This window comes from Biomphalaria glabrata, chromosome 6 (assembly GCF_947242115.1).
Source record: "Biomphalaria glabrata chromosome 6, xgBioGlab47.1, whole genome shotgun sequence".
NCBI lineage: Eukaryota > Metazoa > Mollusca > Gastropoda > Planorbidae > Biomphalaria > Biomphalaria glabrata.
The window spans coordinates 49,345,569-49,369,078 of NC_074716.1; the positions used below are offsets into that span (position 1 = coordinate 49,345,569).

The 23,510-nt window shown below is 38.7% G+C and overlaps 2 protein-coding genes across 2 annotated transcripts in view; one reads left to right on the forward strand and one right to left on the reverse strand.

The window, feature by feature from the left end:
- The window catches only part of LOC106056590 (CD209 antigen-like protein B), an 8,175-nt gene extending 503 nt beyond the window's left edge, over nucleotides 1-7,672 (forward strand). Inside the window, exons 2-4 of the mRNA XM_056033428.1 lie at nucleotides 3,290-3,439; nucleotides 4,647-4,814; nucleotides 7,471-7,672. Coding sequence (XP_055889403.1) covers nucleotides 3,290-3,439; nucleotides 4,647-4,814; nucleotides 7,471-7,595 — 443 coding nt within the window. The 3' untranslated portion in view covers nucleotides 7,596-7,672. The remainder of the gene's footprint in view (nucleotides 1-3,289; nucleotides 3,440-4,646; nucleotides 4,815-7,470) is intronic.
- A 4,185-nt stretch (nucleotides 7,673-11,857) lies between these two features.
- On the reverse strand, nucleotides 11,858-22,670 carry LOC106056589 (CD209 antigen-like protein D). Its single transcript, XM_013213404.2, has 4 exons — nucleotides 22,528-22,670; nucleotides 17,923-18,102; nucleotides 13,821-13,988; nucleotides 11,858-12,051 (listed from the first exon to the last, which is right to left on the reverse strand). The coding sequence occupies exons 1-4, from the start codon at nucleotides 22,574-22,576 to the stop codon at nucleotides 11,927-11,929; spliced, it is 522 nt and encodes a 173-aa protein (XP_013068858.2). The 5' UTR covers nucleotides 22,577-22,670; the 3' UTR covers nucleotides 11,858-11,926.
- Between the last annotated feature and the right edge of the window lie 840 nt (nucleotides 22,671-23,510).

Below are 23,510 nucleotides of genomic sequence, written 5' to 3' on the forward strand. Positions count from 1 at the left end.
AGAGAAAGAGTTAAACATTGTGACAGTGAATTTGTAACACACATGTATGTAATGAATCTTCATTAAAGTTTGGTCCGTCTATTCCCATCAATGTCAGGAGATAGCGCGGAGCGTTTCCTTGCGTTCTGTGGTTTAGAAATATTGTGCTCTGCCGTGTAGGACGCACATCATATTAGGTCTAAATTAAACCAAATTAAATTATAGCTTTTCTATAGCTGCTTTTATGCTTAGAGCATGCTCAGAGCGCTATGAACCTAGTGGGGGGGGGGGGGGGAAAAGGGGGTTATCTGGGAGAAGGTTTACTGTGCTGCCTTTAGGCGCTCAGTAAACACAACTCTTCTCGAGTCGGGTTTCGAACCTCGAGCCCCCTTCATAGGTAGCCAATACAAGCCAAGCGTATTTAGCCTCTCGACTACGCTTCCAAAACAAAATGAGGATTCCAGAGAGTGAAGAGAGAGAGACACACACACACACAGATAAGGAAATAGAGTGGACCGTAAAATTTCATTGTAACAGATACACTAATTCACGGGCTAAACAAGTATGTTAGGTTGATCGTTGAAATGTGGCCCCTTTTATTACAATTAAAAAAAAAAGAAAAGAAAGGAGTGTTCCGGCCATAATTATCAGTATAAGTCTTCTTATATAAGACACTTCTGATATAAGACACTTCTGATGTAAGACACTTCTGATATAAGACACTTCTGATATAAGACACTTCTAATATAAGACACTTCTGATATAAGACACTTCTAATATAAGACACTTCTGATATAAGACACTTCTGATATAAGACACTTCAAATATAAGACACTTCTGATATAAGACACTTCTGATGTAAGACACTTCTGATATAAGACACTTCTGATATAAGACACTTCTGATATAAGACACTTCAAATATAAGACACTTCTGATATAAGACACTTCAGATATAAGACACTTCTGATATAAGACACTTCTGATATAAGACACTTCAGATATAAGACACTTCTGATATAAGACACTTCAGATATAAGACACTTCTGATATAAGACACTTCTGATATAAGACACTTCTGATATAAGACACTTCTGATATAAGACACTTCTGATATACGACACTTTGTTTATAACGAAGTTGTTTTAGTAAATTCTTAAGCCGAGTTTCCCGTCTTTTTACTCATTCAATTACTTACTACGAACAAACTAGAAGAGCTATTGGTTACTTTATTTATTAAACACATTTTTTGACATTCCCTAGTCAATTACCACTAACATTTTGCTTGTAAGTATGTCATCTGGAGCTGAGTTAGCTTCTGCATTAAATGATAAGCTGAGGGTATTGAAAACTGGCTCCAAGTTCTTGTCTTGAAATTTGCCTTCAAATTCCACAATCAAGGAATCCAAAAAGTCTTGTACTTTTCAACCTTTTCACTAGAAATAGTTTCACCTTTCAACAATGAAAATGACAAAACCTGTTTTCACTTGTTGGCCTCAAGAAATGGAATAGATTTGTTTGAAAAGATTTTAAATGCACACACATTTCATGTGCAAACAACATGTTGCAATACCTCCGATGATAAACATGAAGTCTTTCTTCAACTCCTCATTAGCAATATTGGTAAAAAGGTCACAGTCGATGTTCTTCAAGGAACCTAACAACTTTTCCTTGAGAATCCATGTTCTTCTAATGCTAAGCCAGAGGATACTACAGTGTTACCGAACATCGAAATGTTTTGTTTCCAAAATCTTCAATTACTTTTCGGAACTGCCAGTCGAGGCCTGCCTTAGATAATTGGAAGCCCTAGACGAAGTGAATTTGGTGGCCCCAAATACAATAGAAAAAATTAACAGCCAAAAAAACTAAAAGTATGCAATTTGTAAAAAAAAACAAAAAAAAACTAGTGTACTTCAACAATAACATTGAGGATAAGTTTCGCTATATCTTCTCTAAAATAATAAAACAAACATCCTGTTCGGGGCCCCCAACAATCGTGGGCCCTAGGCAGCTACATTTTTTGCCTATACCTAAGCCGGCCCTATACCAAAATTAAAAACGATTATTATTATTATAGCTTTTATATAGTTCTACTTTCATGCTTATAGCATGCTCGGAGCGCTTTTGGTCCAATCTCATTTTGTGGACCAGTGGGGGGAGGGGGTATCTAGGGGTTGGTTTTCCGTGCTCCTTTTAGGCGCTCAGTAAACAGCAACTCTGCCCGAGTCGGGTGTCGAGCCAAGCCAAGCCAAGTTCAAGCGCACTTGGCCTCTCGACCATGCTTCCCATATCTATAGTATATATATTTCAATTAGATATCCAATGCAGTTTTGTGTAAACTTTCCCGTTATGAACTAATGGTTGGGAAGTTGCTCTTTATTTTATAACAAAGCCTTGTTTTTCTCAGTCAAAGCACGGGCTCCATCAGTTGTTACCCTTGCTTTCTTGTACAAGCCAACCCAACTTTTTCAACACAGTTCTTCATAGCATTGAATAAATACTGGCCTGAACTTGTGTCTTTAACTAAATTTTTCGAATTATTTCCATTTAAAATAATCTTTTTTTACTTTTAACTTTTTAGAATACTTTTAAAGACAATGTTTCTTTAGCCTCTTCATTATGAGTGATAAGAATCAAAGATGTCAATAATTTCTATAGACATTTACCATTATTTATTTTTTTTATATTTGCACTTTTATATTAGTTTAATGTGTGGGCACACCCGATTTCTTTAGGTGTCAGCGGGCCGCACAAAACACTTCACTTCGGGGGCCGCATGTGGCCCGCGGGTCGTAATTGGCCCACCCCTGCGCTAGAGCATCAAGCTTAATTCACATAAACAAGAGTGAAATAAAGTTACCCTTTCAGACCTTGCGACCTATAGATCAGATGATGTTAGGGTCGTTTCTTTGGCCAATGGTTAACGCGAAGGGTGTCATGTGGCCAGCACAACGACCAATAGCCTTTACTTTCCCCAAATAAAGTCAGGTACTCTTTGCGTGTGAATAGACTGATCCAAATATTTGATACACTTAATATAAGGGTTTTTGTTATGTTTTTTTTTAAAGTACCGGGTTTCTTTGGTTTTTTTTTTTTTTTTTTTGCTTGTTAAACAATAATTTCATCATTATAAGGATTAAATGATAACATTTAATTACTTATTTTTTTTTACACCTACGTATTTTGAGTTTTTAGTCTTTGTAAAAAATAAGATAAATAGTTTTTATATGTTTCGATTTTTATTTTTTGTTACTTCCCCGAGGAGCAGATAATATTCACTAACAATACCTCACTAAAATTTTATTTTTAAGCGTCCTATCAAGGGAGAAAAGTTATCATTAACGACATAGAATGCAGAAAGTTTTCTGGATTTCAGGCTTACAATGAAGGCAATGTTAAAATGTGTCTCAGCTACCGTCAAGATTTAAAAAACTACACTGATGCAAGAGCTGATTGCGCTAGTAAGTTCTTTTCACTATTATGGTGATGACTAGACCAATGTACGAGATAAACTGCGCAGTGGTTCTAAAATCAGGCAGTTCTCCAGATAGTTTTTTTTATAGGGGTGTTTTGGGACCAGTTCGGGCCTCTTGATAAAGAATGCAGAATGGTCATCATTCTCTGGTGGCACTCCACATGGGCAGATTTCACTGGTTCCAATTTTGAGCTTCCGGAACATATGTTGTCTCAATCTGTTGTGTCCGGTTCTGAGGCGAAAGATTATCGAGATAGTTAATAATAGGCGTCATCTTTCTTGTGATTTGATGAGAGCTTGTCCATTTCTCATTTATTCTATTCAATATTAGATTCTTCAATTCTTCTGGATAGAGTTCAATGTTTAATGCTGTGTTTGTTCGCCCATACTTTGCAAGTTTGTCAACCTTCTCATTTCTTTCTAGTTCTGTATGTGCTGGTATCCATTGAATACGTTGTTGTTTTTTTTTTTGTTGTTTTTTTTTTGGCTTTTGTTGTTGGGCTTTATAAGTGCTGTCCTGAGTCGTTTTATATAGGAGGAATCAGAGTTTTTCAAGCTTTGGAGAATAGTTTTTGCATCGGTTAAAGAGACAATCTGACTGTGTGGGGCACTTGGATGATTTGCTAGCATGGTAGCAGCTAGTTCTAGTGCTTCCCTTTCTGCTCTGTGGCTGTCAGAGAGCTCTCCAGTTGCAATGGGTTTTTCTAGTTTTTCTTTATCGGGTCTTTCGATAAGCATTCCATCTCCTCCATTTGTGGTGGCTTTATCCATGTAAACACTGGTTGTTAGGGGTAATGTGTTTATAGATAAGAGTTCACTATTTCCTTGAGCTCTGTTGGAATGTAGTCAGATTTTTTTGTGATATTTTTAATACGGTCTTTTATAGTAGGAGGAGATTTTTAGTTCCCAGAGAGTGGATTCATTGCGTCGTTTTATGGATTCCAGAGTTATTTTTTCAAGTTGGTGTTTCTTTTTTAGGTTTAGAGATTCCTGTATGAAATTAGTCCTTTTGAAACGGCTTTAGTGCCAGTTATGTGGATTTTTGTTCTGAGTGGGTGCCTCTCCAAGGTTTCCATTTTAGTAAATAGGTTCGGCCAGGAAGAGAATTATATATAAAGAAAAGCTTAGTCTGTTTGGTAGACAATTAGACTTATTTAATATAATATTTAAATGCCTGATTTTTTTATAAAAAGGTGTAAATTCAAGACTTGCCGTATTCAATACGTGGGAGAAATTCCAAATCGTAATACCCTTCGAGGATGCTTGGATTGGTTTAGATGATCTGGAAACTGAAGGGACTTTCAAATGGGCTGATGGTTCAGTGTTAGACGACAATCTCAAAATTCGCATTTTTTACCCAGGTACGTTGGTAAAAAGAGAAAGTCGTTCCCCTTTCAGACCTTGTGGTCATTTGTTTCTGTGGCCTACGAGGTTGTCATGTGGCCAGCACAACGACCAACCGCCTTTACTTTTCCCCAACTAATGTCAGGTACCCATTAGAGCTGGGTTTACCCAGAGGGGACCAAAGATCCCGAATGTAAAAGCACCAGTCTTAACCAGTACTCGAACCCGGGATCGCCGGTTCGGAAGCCAAGCGCTTTTCCGCTCAGCCACCGCGCCTCTTACGTTAGTAGAAATGTGTTGTATTCTTTTGTTGATGTTGATCTTACTGCTTGTACTCTTACAGAATGTAGCTAGTTTTTTATTTTATTATATAAAGTACAGACGTTTCTTCAAACACTGAACCATAATCTTCAAATACAAAAACAAAATTTAATAAAATACTCTGAAAGACACAAAGATAAAGGCACATTCCTCGTTCCATATGCTAGGACACATTTGTACAAATTGCTTCCTCTTCCCTAGTGCTGTTAGAGCAAAATGGTATTGCATTTTTTCTAAACTTTAACCAGTGACTAGGCAGAATTTAAGTCATTGGTTAACATGCATGACTAGATGCATGACGCGTAGGACGTAATCATCTTCTTTTTGTTGAAGTAACGTCTGTATTTTATAAGATAAGAGACGATAATAACGTCTTACACGTCTCCAACCCTAGTCATACATGTTTACTTGCTATTCTCCTTAGGAAATACACTTATTATAGTACTCCCTGTGCAAATAAATACTGCGTCTTGACTTCCAGCCAAAAATTATGAAGGGCAGTATCTCACGAGGCTACAAAATCCTAACCACAGACCTACATATATACTATCTCTAGACTGGACATGTAGATCTTTTTAAAATTACAAACAAAATATATATATATATATATAGGTCTATAATCCTAACATTGTCGGTGGACACCGAGAATCACTATGGAAAATAGTAAGAGAATACGGGATTCCAGAAAACTTCGTCCAGAACCTACGACACCTATAAAGTCAGTCTAGTTGCTGCATTAAAACAGAAGAGGGAACAACAGAGTTTTTTTAGCATCGAGACAGGTGTGAGACAGGGGTGCATCTTATCTCCCTTCCTTTTCCTCCTAGCCATCGACTACATAATGAGGAGAGCAATGAACCAGACTGCCTTTGGTATTCCATGGCCTGAACAAAACCGAATGACGGACTTGGACTTCGCCGATGACGTTGCACTACTTCGGGCTACAAATAAAAGCATACAAGAAATGACGGACAGCCTTCGCATAAACTTGGACAAGACTAAAATTTTGCGAGTGGGATATAAGGTAAAGGGTGCCCCCGTTAGACTTGGCGAGTCAAAGCTTGAAGAGCTGGACAAGTTCACGTACCTTGGCAGCATCATAACAAATGAAGGAGATGCTTACCATGATGTAGCGTGCCGAATAGGAAAGGCGGGGGAGCATTTTCCAAAAGCTGCAGCCAATTTGGACTAGCCAAGCCATTGGACTCGAGACAAAAATACACCTTCTCAACACAATCGTCACCCCAGCAGCATCATATGCATGTGTGATATGGAAGTCGTCTGTCAAAATTGAGAAAAGACTAAACGTGGCTCAACAAAAATGACTGAGACGTATTTTGGGAGTCAGTTACACAGATCGAGTCTCAAACAAGGAAATCCTTTGCCGAACTGGGAGTCGAACACTTAGTTAGGTTGTGACAGAGCGTCGCATGAGGTTTGTGGGACATGTTCTACGACAAAATGAACTACGTATACCAAGAGTTGCGATGACATGAAGGTCATTACGAGGAAAGCGCAAACAGGGACGTCCTCGTATAACTTGGCGCCAAACCTTTATGGAGGACCTCAGAACAGTGGACACCAGGTGGGAGGAGGCTTCAGACATTGAGAGTGACAGATCTTTGTGAAGACAGCTTGCGGCCTAATGCGCCGAACGGCTCGGGAAGACCTAAGTCTAAGTAAGCTATCCTAACATGGATGTGTACTTGTCGTGTAATTTTTTGAGTAAAACCTAAGTGTGAACCTATTTCTCTTTCGTTATCGTTGTAATGTAATGTGTCAGTGTAACGCACAGTTATAGGACAGATATTTTCTCAAGTGGCTGAGCGGTAAAGCGCTTGACTTCCGAACCGAGAACCGGGGTTCGAATCCTGGTGAAGACTGGGATTTTTAATTTCAGGATCTTTGGGCGCCTCTGAGTCCACCCAGCTCTAATGGGTACCTGACATTAGTTAGGGAAATGTAAAGGCGGTTGGTCGTTGTGCTGGCCACGTGACACCCTTGTTAACCGTAGGCCACAGAAACAGATGACCTTTACATCATCTGCCTATAGACCACAAGGTCTGAAGGGGAATTTTACTTACTTTACTTATATCAAACGTGCTTCAACGTGGCCTAAGGGGGAAGGGGTTAAAGTTATATTCTTAACAAAATGTGACAACGACAATGTATAGGGCTATATAAAAGCTATCACGGTACATTGAAATTACGAATATAGCAATCCTTATAATACATACGTTCCATACCATAAAGTAGAATTTTTTTTTATACAAGTCTAGCTTCTCTTAGCTATTTGAACTCACTATAGTGTTGATCAGATGTAAATAATAAATACATTTTTTTTTTCATCAGGAGAACCGAATGCTGTGTATCCTGAAGAGGACTGTGCTTGCCAGAGATGTTGGTCAAATTACAACAAATTATGTGACGGACCCTGCTACCTTGCTAAAAATTATCTTTGTGAGAAAGTGATTTGATATGTTTGTAGTGCACCTTTTGAGCCCAAATCAATGTCAACAATACTATTTTAAAAAAACAGAATAAAACAATATTAAAGTGATTTCGGTAGACGAGTTATTTTTAGCGGCCCCCGAAAGGGGAAAAGACGCTATTAGTTTTGTGTGAAATGTCTGTCCGTCTGTCCGTCCGTCCCGTTTAGATCTCGTAAACAAGAAAAGATATTGAAAATCGGACATCACAATATTTTAGACCATTCAAAGTTCTGATGTAACGGCTAGTTTTTTTTTTTTTTTCTGAAAGCGAAAAATCGAATTTTTTAAATCAGTTATGCAAGTATTTTTTTAAAGAGAAAAGGCTAAATAGTATGCATTATAAGCATTGATTGTTCTGGGGTAGAGGATACTTGTATAATTTTTCTGTCTCTAGGGATTTCAATGGTTAGGTAGTATGTCTTTGATATTAAATAATATTTCGATTACTATTATTAAATTTTTAGGTTAATCACTTTTCAGTTGTTAATGATTTAATACTTGTGAATTATGAGGAAAAAAAAGCCCACTAAAGAGGCAAGATGGCCCATAAAAGAGGCACATAAAGCCCAAAAAAGAGGCAAAGAAAAGAGGCCTAAGGCCCAAGGATTCCTATGATGATAAAGCTAAAATTGAATAGCGCAAATTCTGAAGTTTCCTTAAAAAAAAAAAAAGAAGACATCAGGCCAGTGGAGGCGCGCTTGGCTTCCGAACCGGGGGTCCCGGGTTCGAATCCTGGTGAAGACTGGGATTTTTAACTTTGGAATCTTTGGTCGCCTCTCATTAGTTGGAGAAAAGTAAAGGCGGTTGGTCGTTGTGCTGGCTACATGACACCCTCGTTAACCGTAGGCCACAAAAACAGATGAACTTTACATCATCTGCCCTATAGACCACAAGGTCTGAAAGGGAAACTAGTTAGGCCAGGTTCACATCTAACTTTACATTCACTTTCATCTATCCTTTGATCTGCTGGACCGTTGGGGCACTACACATGATCTGTTAACCTTCTTTCTTCATTCTTATCTCTCATTTGTCTTTGATATAATTTCATTCGGATGTTCTTTCTGAAAATATTGAAGCCTGCCTGGGTGGACCACTTCGGGGGCCAATTTTGAGTTTGTGTTTCCACACAAACTGTCTTTTGTAACCATGTTTATTCTTTGATTCAAGGCGCCGCTGATGAGTCTAAAAAGAGGAAACTATAGTTCTTGTTCAATAGACTTGCCCCAGACATGTATTCTGATTTAATAAGTGAGGGAAAACACTTGCTCTTGATTAGTATAGAAACATATAGATCTACAAATTACGCTTAGCTGAGGTGTTGATAGCCAAAAACTTTTTCTTATTTTCTATTTAACTCTTAATTTCATTATCCCAGTGGCGTCACTAGGGGGAGGGGGATGCAGGGGTGCGGTCCGCACTAGATGACATCCAAGCTAGTGACACCACTTAATGGTTTCAAAAATTTTCCTACAAATTTAAAGTTGATGCATAAAAAAGAAATAATTACAAGATTTGGCTAAAAAACTAGGTCTAGATCTAGAACCAGCATCGGTTTTGAAAGAACTATAGCGATCTTGAAAGGACTGCAGCGTTCGGGAATTTTCAAATGTAAGGATTTATTAATTCAAGAGTTTATTAAATTGATTTTGCGCATAGTCTTCCAAGACTAGATGTCAAGGTCACCACAAATACATAACGAATATACTGTGGAACGTCGTTTATCTGGCCGTCAGTTATCTGGAAGGTCAAATATCAACTCACTCTATCTCTGTGTCTGTCTATCAGTCTGTCTGTCTGTCTAATAAAAGGTTTGAACATGTTTTTCTCCCAATTCCCATTCTCGGATCAAGTTAAAACATAATTATTCATTGAATCTGACAAGACATGAATCAATCAAAGAATTAACTAGTTTGTTAATTAATTGTTGGTGATTAATTATTTTCTTTGTTATCAAATAAGGGGAATAAATGCAGCTTAATGAGATATTGATTTATATATGGATTTAATCCCCTTGTTACGTTTTGAGAATTTTTTTCTTCTACTGTCCATTCTCGGATCAATTGAAATTTTGGCATAATTATTCATAGTCAATGACAATATAAGAATCAATCCAAAAAATAACAAATTAGTTATTCATTTCATCATCATCATCTTTCCTTTGAGTTCCTCATGGAACATAGGGCCTCAGTAAAAACATGTCACTCTCCACGGTCTCTCGCTATTTTTTATGGCTTCCCAGCTCTTTCCGGTCCTCTTGGATTGCTCTAGTATACTGCGTCGCCATGTTCTTTTTGGTCTTCCTCTGCGTCTTGTTCCCTGGGGGTTCCACTCTAAGGCCTGCCTAGCTCTGTTGTCGGTATCTTTTCTCAGGGTGTGACCAATCCATCTCCACTTCCTCTCTAAGATCTGTACCTCTATATTTTTCTGTCCACTCATCTCCCACAGTTTGGTGGTATCTACTTTGTCATACCAGTGTATTTTTAGGAAATTTTGCTCAGACATCTGTTGATGAAGGTCTGTACTTTTATGTTGTTGCTTCAGTTGTTCTCCATGTTTCAGAACCATACAGTAGGACAGCCTTGACATTAGAGTTAAAGATTTATTTTAGACTTGTTTGAGATGTGAGAGGATTTCCATGTTGGTTTTAGCTGTGTAAATGTCTGACGCGTTAGATTTATACGACGTTTAATGTCTTCATCTGTTCCACCTGATACACTGACTACACTCCCAAGGTATATACAATTATCTACTTGGTCTATGGTCTGGGAATCGAGTTTGTTGTTTACTTTAAGTACTTTTGTTTTGTTTTGTTTTTGTTGTTTATTTTTAGACCTACTCTTTTTCCTACTTCACTTAAAGCTGTGACCTTTTCTTGCATATTCTGTAGTCTGTGTGATAATAAGGCTATGTCATCAGCGAATTCCAGATCTTCCAGCTTTTGTGTGAGAGTCCATTAGATTCCTTTCCCTGAATTAGAATTGGCTTCTTTTGTGACCCAATCCAATACTAGAAGGAACAGGAGTGGTGAAAGACATCCCTGTTTGACTTCTGTTGTGACTGGAAATTCCTCTGACAGCTTGCCACAGTGGGTTACTTGGCAGGTGAAACCATCATAGAGGTTTTTAATTATTGTTATTATTTTATTTGGGATCCCGTAATGTCTCATAACTGTCCAGATAAACTCTCTGTGGATGCTTTCAAAGGCCATTTCAAAGTCGACAAATGCTGCATAAAGAGGAGATTGCCATTCGACACATTGTTCTACAATTATTCTGAGTGTTGTTATTTGGTCAGCACAAGATCTCCCTTTTTAGGATTTAATAAAAACATTGGCTTGTGGGCCTACGTATATTTAGATCTAGATCTAGTGTCTATATACTATTATAATAGATATAGACCTACTATTATAAGAGTGATTTTGAGGGCTCAAAAAGCTTATAATTAATATATTATATTTAATATCCCCCATATAGAGCCTCATGTTGTGTGTTTGCATCTGTATATATCTCGGCGGGTGGGGGCGGGAGGAGGGTTAGAGAGTCGGCGTGCGTGCGTGGTGTCCTGCATGGTTGGGCGATGTAAATAATTATATATACAGAAGATACACTGAAGATTTCATATTGTGATGTCAGCGATATGCATCAACTTTAAATTTGTAGGAAAATTTTTGAAACCATTAAGTGGTGTCACTAGCTTGGATGTCACCCGGTGCGGACCGCACCCCTGCACCCCCCCCTAGTGACGTCACTGGGATCATGAAATTAAGAGTTAAATAGAAAATAAGAAAAAGCCTTTGGTTAGCAACACCACAGCTAAGCGTAATTTGTAGATCTATATGTTTCTATACTAATCAAGAGCAAGTGTTTTCCCTCACTTATTAAATCAGAATACATGTCTGGGGCATGTCTATTGTGCAAAAACTATAGCTTCCTCTTTTAGCCGCATCGGCGGCGCCTTGAATAAAAGTTTTATCTGAGCTTATGCTAATACAAAAAAAAAAAAAAAAAAAAAACAATGGGAAAAAAAGAAAAACAATGGGACATTGACTAATCCTGTACTTATCTTTCAGTGCTGGTATGATCTAATTGATTTCGCGGGTTTTAGGAATTTTCCAACACTAATATCATTTTCTTTAACAGTCTTTGTATAGTCATTCGAAGTAAAATTCTAGGCTTAACTTTAAGACATTGCTGGTTATAGGGGCAGTATGTTTTAGTCTTAACAAAAAATTAACTCGTCTGCCAAAATCACTTTAAAATTGTTTTATTCCTTTTAGATATATATAGTATTGTTGGCATTGAATTTTGGTGCAAAGGTCAAATCACTTTCTCACAAAGATAATGTTTAGCAAGGTAGCAGAGTGTGTCACATAACTTGTCGAAGTATGTCCAACATCTCTGGCAAACACAGTTCTCTTGAGGATAATAAGCGTTCGGTTCTCCTGGTGAAAAAATGTATTTATTATTTACAGCTGATCAACACTATAGTGAGTTCAAATAGCTAAGAAATGTTAGACTTACGACAAAAAAAGACAACTAATCCAACTTTATAGATTGCTATATTCGTAATTTCAATGTACCGTGATAGATTTTATATAGCCCTATATTATTATTATTATTATTATTATTATGTTGGAAATGAACGAGTAGTCATTCTCTGGCGCTGCCAGGGTCGAGTTTCGCTAAAGAGAAACAAAATTCATCGTAGTCCCTTTCACAGTTTCCACTGAGGAATTTTCTGGTGATGTGGCAGGTCTGCAGCAGTACCGCCCTCTGACAGGCAACGAAGATGTTCCTAGGAATGTTAAGGGCCTTGAAGGTGTCTGTGAGGTCAGTTGTTATTATCCCCTCGGTTGAAATAACAATGGGGTATATTGTTATTTTGGACAATTTCCATAGACGCTTAATCTCCAAGCCTAGGTTCCCATATTTTCTTTGTTTTTCTATCTCAGTTTTTCTTCTTCTTCTTCTTCTTCTTCTTCTTCTTATTATTATTATTATTATTATTATAGCTTTTATATAGCGCTACTTTCATGCTTATAGCATGCTCAGAGCGTTTTGGTCCAATCTCATTTGTGGACCAGTTGGGGGGGGGGGGAGGGGGTATCTAGGAGTTGCGTACTTGGCCTCTCCACCACGCCTCCTACACACTATACATTATCGTTGTCACATTTTTTTAAGAATATAAATTTAACCCCTTCCTCCGTAAGCCACGTCGATGTACGTTTGATCTTATAATAATAAGATATCTTGATTAAACTTAGGAAAATATCTGTCTTATATCTGTTCATTACACTTACACATTAGATTACAACGATAACAAAAGACAAATAGGTTCACACTTAGGTTTTTACTCAAAAAGTTTCACGAGAAGTACACATCAATTTTAGGGTCACGTGCTTATGATTTTGTAGCTTCATGAAGTACTGCACTTCTTAAATTATATATTTGCACAGGGAGTACTATAATAAGTGCATATCCTACGGAGAATAATAAGTAATCATGTATGACTAGAGTTGGAGACGTGTTAGACGTAGTCATGTTCTCTTCCTTATCTTATAAAATACAGACGTCACTTCAAAAAGAAGTCATGCATGTTAACCAATGACTTAAAAATTCTGCCAAGTCCTTGGATTTCTTGGCTGGCTCAGGCAATCCATTCTATGCTCTAATAGCACTAGGAGCTATTTGAACTTTATTTTTCCTAGCAGATAAAACGAGGAATGTGCCTTTTATCTTTGTGTCTTTCTGAGTATTTTATAAATTTTGTTTTTTGTATTTGAACATAATGGCTCAGTGTTTGATGAAACGTCTGTACTTTATATAAGATAAAATAAGAAACTGGCTACATTCTGTATGAGTACAAGCAGTAAGATCAACATCAACAAAAAGAACACAACACATTTCTACCAACGTAAGAGGTGCAGTGACTGAGCTGTAAAACGCTTGGCTTCCAAACAGGCGATCCCGGGTTTGAATCCTTGTGAGGACAGGGATTTTTAAATTCGCGATCTTTTGGGCATCTCTGAGTCCACCCAGTTCTAAATGGTATCTGACATGAGTTGGAGAAAAGCAAAGGCGGCTGGTCGTTGTGCTGGCCACGTGACACCCTCGTTAACCGTAGGCCACAGAAACAAATGACCCTTACATCATCTGCCCTAAAGACCACAAAGTCTGAAAGGGGAACTAATTTCTTTTTCCACCAACGTACCTGGGTAAAAAATGCGACTTTTGAGATGGTCGTCTAACACTGAACCATCAGCCCATTTGAAAGTCCCTTCAGTTTCCAGATCATCTAAACCAATCCAAGCATTCACGAAGGGTACTACGATTTGGAATTTCTCCCACGTTTTGATTACGGCAAGTCTTGAATTGACACCTTTAAATAAAAAAATCAGGCATTTAAATATTATATTAAATAAGCCTAATTTTCTACCAAACAGACTAAGCTTTTCTTTATATATAATTCTCTTCGTGGCCTAACCAAGTGGGACACCACGATGAAAACGTGATGGGAAAATAACTCTTTTATTTCTGCAAGTCAGATTAGAGTTATCCCACATAACGTTCGCATTGACAGAGAGCGAGGGTCTGAAAAAGCCTATCTAGTTGACTGTTAATCAACTACAAGAGCCTATCCCATTGACTGTTAATCAACTACAAGGGCCTATCTAGTTGACTTCTAACCAACTACAAGGGCCTCATTGACTGTTAATCAACTACAAGGGCCTAATATAGTTGGCTTCTAACCAACTACGAGGGCCTCATTGACTGTTAATCAACTACAAGGGCCTATCTAGTTGACTTCTAACCAACTACAAGGGCCTATCTCGTTGACTGTTAATCAACTATAAAGGACTATCTAGTTAGCCAGCTACATAGGCAAATCTTGTTAACGATAACCGACAAAGCCTGTCATTACTATGCGGATATATCAGTCATTCTAACTAGGCTATTTGGAGGTCCTAGGCGATAGGAATTTGCTGGCCCCAAATGAAATAGAAAAAATAAATAAACAGGGAGGGAGCGTTATAATGGTACCAGCCCTTCTACCGAAGAATATAAAATTGGGGGGGGGGGGGAGGTTCTGGTCAAACTAAGCAAAATCTTTTATCTCGAAAGGCTGATTCAATCAGGCGACACTAAGGCAGACCCCGACTGCGATGGATTGATGGTGTGGAGGCAGATCTTTAACAGCTTGGGGTTAGGGCGTGAAGACGAAAGGTCCAGGAGAGATCTGAATGGAGGGATGTGTTGAAGCAGGCCAGAACCCCCCATGGGATGTAGCGCCACTGGGATGGATGGACGCTGATTCAATCCAGGGAACAGAGAATTAAGTGAAAAAAAAACGCAATAGGGGGCGAGGTTTATAATGCCTGCCTCTGGATGGAGAATGCAAAAGAGACAAAGGAAAAGTTTCTGGCAAAAATGTTTGTTAGAATGGAAACATGAAAGAACGATATAACTCAGACTGTTTAATTTAATGATGGGAGCAAAACGTTTGTTAGAATGGAAACATGAAAGAACGATATAACTCAGACTGTTTAATTTAATGATGCATTGTAAAGCGAAACACAGGTATCAGCTTCTAGATATAGAGTTCCGAGTTGCGAAGAAACAGTCAGAAATCGCATTTGTATTGAAATTGTTTAGGAGACGCGGTTGTTGAGTAGTAAAACTATTATTGGCTTGGAAGAAAGTCTTTGCAGTGTAACTTCTAAAATGGTTACGTTCTTACATTTAATATTGCAATTAGTATATTCATTATGGCTTTAGTACGAAGCATCAAAAGATGCAAAATCTCTATGTTATAGGGTAAAACGTGCACCTTGTAGCTAAGTAAAATAGCGCATTTTTTTTTCCTAAGAGACTTAAAAACATAGCGTTAGAAGAAGCGTTATTGTGAAGCATTCCTGTTATGCCGACCAACTTTTATCTCACTAAAAACAATATTGCCTTCAGCATATGTTCGTTCCCCATACGGGATAAGTGCCCTGCCCAGCGTGACTGTCAGACTATAAGATGCTCATACAATTTCGCAAGAACATCGATGTTTGTAGTGAGGTCTTGCCACCGTATGTCCATGATGGTGTGCAAATGTCTTTGGTGAAGGCGTTCAAGAAGTCTTAATCACTTTCCATAAAGTACTCATGTCTCAGATTCACAAAGAGGGGTTGAGTCCGTTGAGAGAACCATTGCTTGGTAGACAATGATTTTTGTAGACAGGCGGAGCGATTCACTCTCGCTTGGAGGCGTCCAAAAGCACGACTATCCCTGATCACATGTCAACCTCCCTTTAAAGCAATGCGTCATTTGATAATATGCTTCCCAGATATGTGAAGTTATCTACCACTTTAATGGGATGTCTAAGCGCGGTGATCTTTGGGTTGAGTAGGTTTTATTGGGTGACTTCTGGAGCATGACTTCCCCGAACTTTCATAAGGCCCGCGCTAATTCTAGGTGTTAATTATTAAATTGAACCATTTTAACTTATAATAGGGTTCCCGTGGTCTCCTTGTTTTCAAGGAGCTCCTGGAAATCTCCTGAAACTCATAAAAAATGTCCTTACAATTGACGAAGTTTTCGTTTTGGAGTGTCAATCAATATGGTAAACGCCAATCCTACGAGTGTCAATATGGTAAACGCCAATCCTACGAGTGTCAATATGGTAAACGCCAATCCTACGAGTGTCAATATGGTAAACGCCAATCCTACGCGTGTCAATATGGTAAACGCCAATCCTACGAGTGTCAATATGGTAAACGCCAATCCTACGAGTGTCAATATGGTAAACGCCAATCCTACGCGTGTCAATATGGTAAACGCCAATCCTACGCGTGTCAATATGGTAAACGCCAATCCTACGAGTGTCAATATGGTAAACGCCAATCCTACGCGTGTCAATATGGTAAACGCCAATCCTACGCGTGTCAATATGGTAAACGCCAATCCTACGAGTGTCAATATGGTAAACGCCAATCCTACGCGTGTCAATATGGTAAACGCCAATCCTACGAGTGGTAAAAAACGGCATCGTCAGCTTTCATTTAATAAAAATGTAATGCAAAGACGAATTTATTTTCTAATACAAAATTCTAATTTTCACTTATTATCCTTATCCCTACCCTGATTGGGCCGCGCGCAATCCATTTCACATAGGACCAGCAAATGTTGGGGCCGGCCCTGGTTATCATGTTCAGTGTGTAAAATTAAGGCATAGATAAGCTGTGTTATGATCATTTCCTATGTTTTGGTATGGGACAGTAGACTTCGAAGCTTGACAACATTGCAATAATTCACCAACAAAATAATAATAACAAAGTAAAAGCTACCTACGGGTCTACGTAATTAAAGTGTAAACAATTCATAAAGCTTTTAACAGACAATAACATCAACCAATACATCAACCAATTTAATTTTATTATTTTTCTTCCATAGTTACATAATAGATCAATCTACAATAAGATGGTGCGCAAATGTTTAATTAGGCCAATTGATTCATTAAAAACTTGTTCTTGTTTGCAAAGAGATGTCTTAGTGTACTGCTGTGAGCCTAGTGACGTAAGCGGTGTCAAATTTGTTATCCCTTTGACGTCATGGAAAACAATTCATTCATAAAACATGCTAGCCAAAATTAATTTTTCGATAATGAGCCATTTTCAAACCGTTCTAACGGTTGACCTCGAGTTTTCCCGATGTGGCAAATGAGTTGAGATTTTTTTTCTCATTAATATTTACATACCTTGTATATATATATATATATATATATATATATATATATATATATATATATATATATACTCTCTGTGGCATTTTACGTCTCGAGAGACGATCTTTTCCCTTTGCAACTTCTTGTGTGACTAAAGAGGCTAATCCTTAATACACAGCTGCGATCGCAGGTTGGGCATATATAATCACCAGGCGCCGTTGCATTTTCACCCTTCTTTCTGCTTCTGTTGTGTATGACATCTGCAATCTGTGACCCTTCCTTTATGCTCTCTCTCCATGTGGATCTGTCCAGTGCCACCTCTTCCCAGTTGCCAGTGTCGATTTTGAAGAGCTTCATGTCGCGTTTGCATACATCCGTATAACGTAAAAGTGGGCGACCAGCGGCTCTCCTGCCTTCAATTAGATCGCCATACAGGATGTCCTGTGGAAGTCGACCTACTGGCATTCTACGAACGTGGCCAAGCCAGCCAAGGCGTCTGCTGCTGATAACAGAGCGGATGTCCTGGCATCCTGCTCTATGTAGCACTTTCTCATTTGTTATCTTATCTTGCCACCTTATTTTAATGAAAAGAAAAAGAACCTACTAGAGCAATACGTTCTTGCATCAGTGTAGTTTTTAAAATCTTGACGGTAGCTGAGACACATTTTAACATCGCCTTCTGTGTAAGATCGAAATCCAGAAAACTTTCTGCATTTTGCGTCATAGATTGAAATGGTTCTCTTTGTTAATGCTTTCTTCTCCTCTTGTCTCCCTTGATAGATCGCTTAAAAAACAACAACAATTCAGTGATTTATTGTTCATAAATTAATCTGATATTTGGGTAAGTAAAAAAAAAACAACAACAACAAACAACGAAACAAATAAAAACTACTTATCTTTTTTGTTACAAAGACTAGTAACTCAAATCACCTATGCGTTAAAACAAACAAATTAAATGTTATCATTTAATCCTTATAATGATGAAATGGGCTATGTTGATGAACGTAAAAATTATATATGTCAGACGCGAATATCTCAAATTTTAGTAAAAGAAATTACAAAAGACATTTCTATATAAAAATACTAAAGTAGTATCTATACAATATTGAATATACTTCTACTTATATATCTACTTTTCAACGCCAAGACCTAATATACTAATATAATAATAATAATAATAAGGCTTGTCTTTGAGTCTGGAGATATATGAGGAATGCAATATTTCCCGTAGCTGCGCATCCCAGGCTGTGACCTACATATTTTCCTACAATCCAAGCAAACATAACCATTGTCCGCCGGTGGTCGATTAAGATTTTCTTTTCGCCGTCTGCGTCTGTCCTCGGCAGCGGATTTCCTTTTGTTCTCAATTATGAGTGACCTACAGCTGCCTTGTTCTAAGGCCGTATGCGACCAGGACCAGGTTCTCTCTTCTATGTCTACTAAGGCAAGTTGGCGCCTAAGCTGGTCTTTAAAGCTTTTCCATGGGACACCTCTTTTACATCAACCACCTTTTAGCTCACCAAATGAAGACTGCTTTTGGCATACATTCGTCCCCCATACGGGATAAGTGCCCTGCCTAGAGTAACTGTTGGAACATAAGAAGTCCCTCTATACTGTCCATACCGGCGTTTGCAAGGACATCGCTGTTTGTAGTGCGGTATGGCCACCGGATGTCCATGATGGAGCGCAAGCATTTTTATGGTAAAAGCGTTCAAGTAGTCTTAATTGCATTCTGTATAATACCCATGTCTCAGGTCCATATAGAAGGGTTGAGAGAACCACTGCTTGGTATACACCGATTGTTTGTAGGCATGCGGAGCGATATATTCACTAAACTCTCGCCTGGAGGCGTCCAAAGGCGGGCTGGCTCTGGCCAGATGGTAATCAACTTCCCTTGACAGCGAGGCGTCATTTGATACTAGGTTTCACAGATATGTGAATTAGTCTTCGACGTTAAGGCGCTGTCTATTTATGGTGATCTTTGGGGCTGAGTAGGTTTTATAGGGTGACTTCTGGAACATGACTTCTGTTTTTACGAGATTTAAGATAACCAAAAAACAGGCGGCAGCGTATGCGAATTGGATGCTCAGAGCGCTATGATCCAATCTCATGTGTGGAACAGTGGGTGGCAGGGGTATCTGGAAGACAATCCTTTGTTACTATGTAACAATTAAAAACAAAATGATGACCTTAGAAATTTCAGTTTGGTTAGTGGTAATTGACTAGTAAATGTCAACATACACAAAGAAATCAAGGGTTCTTCTTGTTTCCGCGTAGTAAGTAAAATTAAATGAGTAATAAAACAGGAAGCTCAGGAATATACTAAAACAGTTTCGTGATAAAAAAAAAAGAAGTGTCTTATATCAGAAGTGTCTTATATAAGAAGGTTTATATTGATGAATATGGCCGGAACACTCCTTTCTTTTTTCTTTTTAATTGTAATAATCGAGTAACATTTTAATGATCAACCTAACATACTTGAATTTTTGTATCTGTTACAATGAAATTTTACGGCCCGCTCTCTATTTCCTTGTCTGTCTGTCTGTGTGTTTGTCTCTCTCACTTTCTTCGCTCGCTGTAATCCCCATTTTGTTTTATTTTAACCTGCGCATCGTAATTTCTCCGACATAGACTTTTGGATTTGATTTGGAAAGACTCGCTCCGTAATGCGCACTCATGTGACTTGACTTCGGCTTCTCTATTCAATATATGTTATAATTCAACCGTAACCTTAAATCTTAAAGCACGCAATCTTTAATCTTAATGCAAGCAATGTACGGTATTACACACTGAATACATTTCTCATACCATCTCTCTTGAAGCCAAGAGGGGAAAGGGCATTTTTCATAAGCCCCAATCGAACGTCACATTCCCGTTCTTCTTTCTACATTTTTTTATTTTTGTATTTTGTTCTCTACCTAATCGTTTACACACAAAAAAAAACAAACAAGTTATTACCAATAGCCAACAGGGCTTTAAAATGGGCATCAGTATTGAAGGTGAAAAGCTGACTAGTGTTATTAGCTTCAAATCTCTCGAAGCTATTGTCTCGGATGAGGGAACGAAACCTGAACTACTGGCCCGAATAGCACAGTCCACAGCAGCCCTTTCAAAACTTAAAATAATATGGAAAGACAAAGGCTTAGCCCTCGACACCAAAATCAGACTGATGCATCCCTGGTGATGCCCACATTTTTATATGCTTGTGAGTCTTGAACGCTGACTGCAGAGCTAGAGAGGAGGATCCTAGCAATGGAATAGAGATGCTACAGAAGGTATCACATTCAAAGACCGCATCACAAACCAAGATATTAGAGACAGGGTTACTGCAGCGATTGGACCCCCATGATGACCTGCTAACTATCGTTAAAAAAACGCAAGCTTAAAATCTACGGCCATATAACAAGATCTTCGGGGGTCGCAAAGACCTTCCTTCAGGGAACAAAAAAAAGAAAAAAAACTCTAGATCTTTCTTATTAATGTCATTAGGATTAGTGTTTGTTTTTTTAATAGACCGCGTCTAAAAGGAACTGAAAATGACGTAAGGCGTATTAAAAATAAATAGACTTTGGTAAAAAGAAAAAAAAAACTTCTTCCTTCGGTGTTTACAGAACCTCCATAGCCCTCGAGGGCATCTGACATTATTGTTTCTAGGAAGATATTGAAGAAAAGTGTTGATGAAAGTAGGCAGCCTTGTCTCGCTTAAACTGTGATACCAGTCCTTAATGATATTGTAGTGGTCTGTTTGTTAAGGTTCAAGGTGTTTACATTTATGTTGTACTTTTTTTTATTGTCGCCCAGAGTGCCCCATACCAGACTCTGTCGAAAAATCAACAAAGACACGAAAAAAAAATCTGTTGGATTTGAAGGTATTTCTCAAATAGTATTTAGGATTTTTTTTTTCTGTTTTGCTGTGGCCTTGTTGAGTTGAAGGGTCTCAAACTGAGGACGTATATTTTAATATTTGCCTAACAAAAATTAGATATAAATGACATCAGACATCAGGCACTTTTCGTACTTCGAATGTCTCTCGAATTATAAAACTCGGACCACGCCGTCGTCTCCTATTTTATTTCATTTAAATTGACCTGCGTTTTTAAAACTATAATGTGCTCAATAGATGCATTGAGAATGTATTCCTGCATCTTAGAAAACTAGTAAATGCTTTAATGTTTGCAGATACTAAACCATTCGTAGTTAAAGTTTCATTGTCCTAGGCTCCTCTTTATATGAGGAAAAGCGCGTCCTATACGGCAGAACACAATATTTCTAAACCACTGAACACAAGAAAACGCTCTGCGCTATTTTCTGGTCCTGCTGGGAATAGACGGACTAAGGTTTATAAAGATTCATTACATACATGTGGATTTCAAATTCACTGTCACATTTTTTAAAGAAACACTGTAAAAAAAAATTGTTGTTTGTAAAATGTTTTACTTATTTCGGATGTTCCTTCAAAGTTGAAGATAATTACTTCCTAGTCCAAACCTTCCGCATGACGACGGGGGATGAGAGCGGGCAGGGTTTGAACCCGGGACCATCGATAAGTCCGAACGACAGTCCAGCGCGCAAACCGCACGACCAGGCAGCCATCTGGAACGTCTAGCAATTTAAACTTTCTTGAAACCAACTAGATAGAGCTTACCGAGCTCCTCTTAACCCCCTTAACTCATTAAAGAGGGGCGGGGACGTTGAATATTTCCCGTCAAGGAGTTGGGGCGTTACAAACAAAAGTTTTGAGAAACACAGTTTTACTTAAAGTAGCTTGCTTTAGATGGTGTTACACGACACCCTCAAAGCTTCTATAAAAGCGTTCAGCCCACACGACAGAGCATCATGGCGTCGCGCTGTGAAAACTGGCGCACAAATTGCTGAGGAAAAGAGAACAGCGCTGGCAGAAGAAAAGCGCAAGAGAGAAGAAAAGCAAGGCCAATGACATTAGCGCCAGCTGGAATAACCTGCCCAGAGTGCAGCCGAACATTCCGGGCTCACATAGGTCTCACCAGCCACATAAGGAGGCACAAAACCCCCTGTGCAAAGCTCTCAGCCCCCTGGATGACAAAAGTGGTCATCATCGAACCACGATGGACAAACTATATACACGATTTTATTGACAAAACTAATACATTTAGTTTAAACCCAGAAAAAAAAAAAGAGACGCAATAGGCAGCTAATAGAAATTAAAATTGTATAACTTTATCAAACTCACGGAAACTTAATATGCAAATCAGTAGAATTACAACGATCCGGGTAGCCATGGTGTTGGTTTAATGTAAACCTAATTGAGTTGGTGTAGCCTTATATAGATCTACTGGTTTACAACAATCTTTGTGCTCACGTTGTGTATTTAATCTTGACAAGTGTACATTCTCAGAAATGAGCAGTTAATTCATTTAAAATCAATGCTCATATTGATTTCAGCGGCGTAGACTTCGACATTGTCCTGGTGGTACACAAACATACGAAACTAGAATAATTTCTTTACTATGTAAGAAAGTAAAATATGAAGCCTGGTCGTGATGTACCCTCTTTGGACTGTCTTCTCGACTGTCCCGAGTTCAAGCCCTCCGCCATCCCTAACCCATACTGCGTATCGTTTGGGCTAGGATGTCATCATCTTCAAGGAGCATCCGAGAGATAGGGTCGTAATCGTGGTGCTGACAGAGATGGGAATAGTAGTGCTGTGTGTGTTCTTAATAGAGATGGGAATGGAACCAACTTTTAAAGTTCGGGCTCGGTTCGGTTCGATGACTAGTATAGGTCGGGTTCGGTTCGGTTCGATGACTAGTATAGGTCGGGTTCGGTTCGGTTCGATGACTAGTATAGGTCGGGTTCGGTTCGGTTCGATGACTAGTATAGGTCGGGATCGGTTCGGTTCGATGACTAGTATAGGTCGGGTTCGGTTCGGTTCGATGACTAGTATAGGTCGGGTTCGGTTCGGTTCGATGACTAGTATAGGTCGGGTTCGGTTCGGTTCGATGACTAGTATAGGTCGGGTTCGGTTCGGTTCGATGACTAGTATAGGTCGGGTTCGGTTCGGTTCGATGACTAGTATAGGTCGGGTTCGGTTCGGTTCGATGACTAGTATAGGTCGGGTTCGGTTCGGTTCGATGACTAGTATAGGTCGGGTTCGGTTCGGTTCGATGACTAGTATAGGTCGGGTTCGGTTCGGTTCGATGACTAGTATAGGTC

Excerpts from the sequence above, each read along its gene's own strand:
- LOC106056589 (XM_013213404.2), bottom strand. The coding sequence starts at position 22,576 with ATGGCTACCCGGATCGTTGTAATTCTACTGATTTGCATATTAAGTTTC. Across the intron at positions 18,103-22,527 it reads GATTTGCATATTAAGTTTCC|CGATCTATCAAGGGAGACAA; the intron begins GTGAGTTTGATA and ends TTGTTTTTTAAG. Across the intron at positions 13,989-17,922 it reads TGCAAGAACGTATTGCTCTA|GTGTCAATTCAAGACTTGCC; the intron begins GTAGGTTCTTTT and ends TTTTATTTAAAG.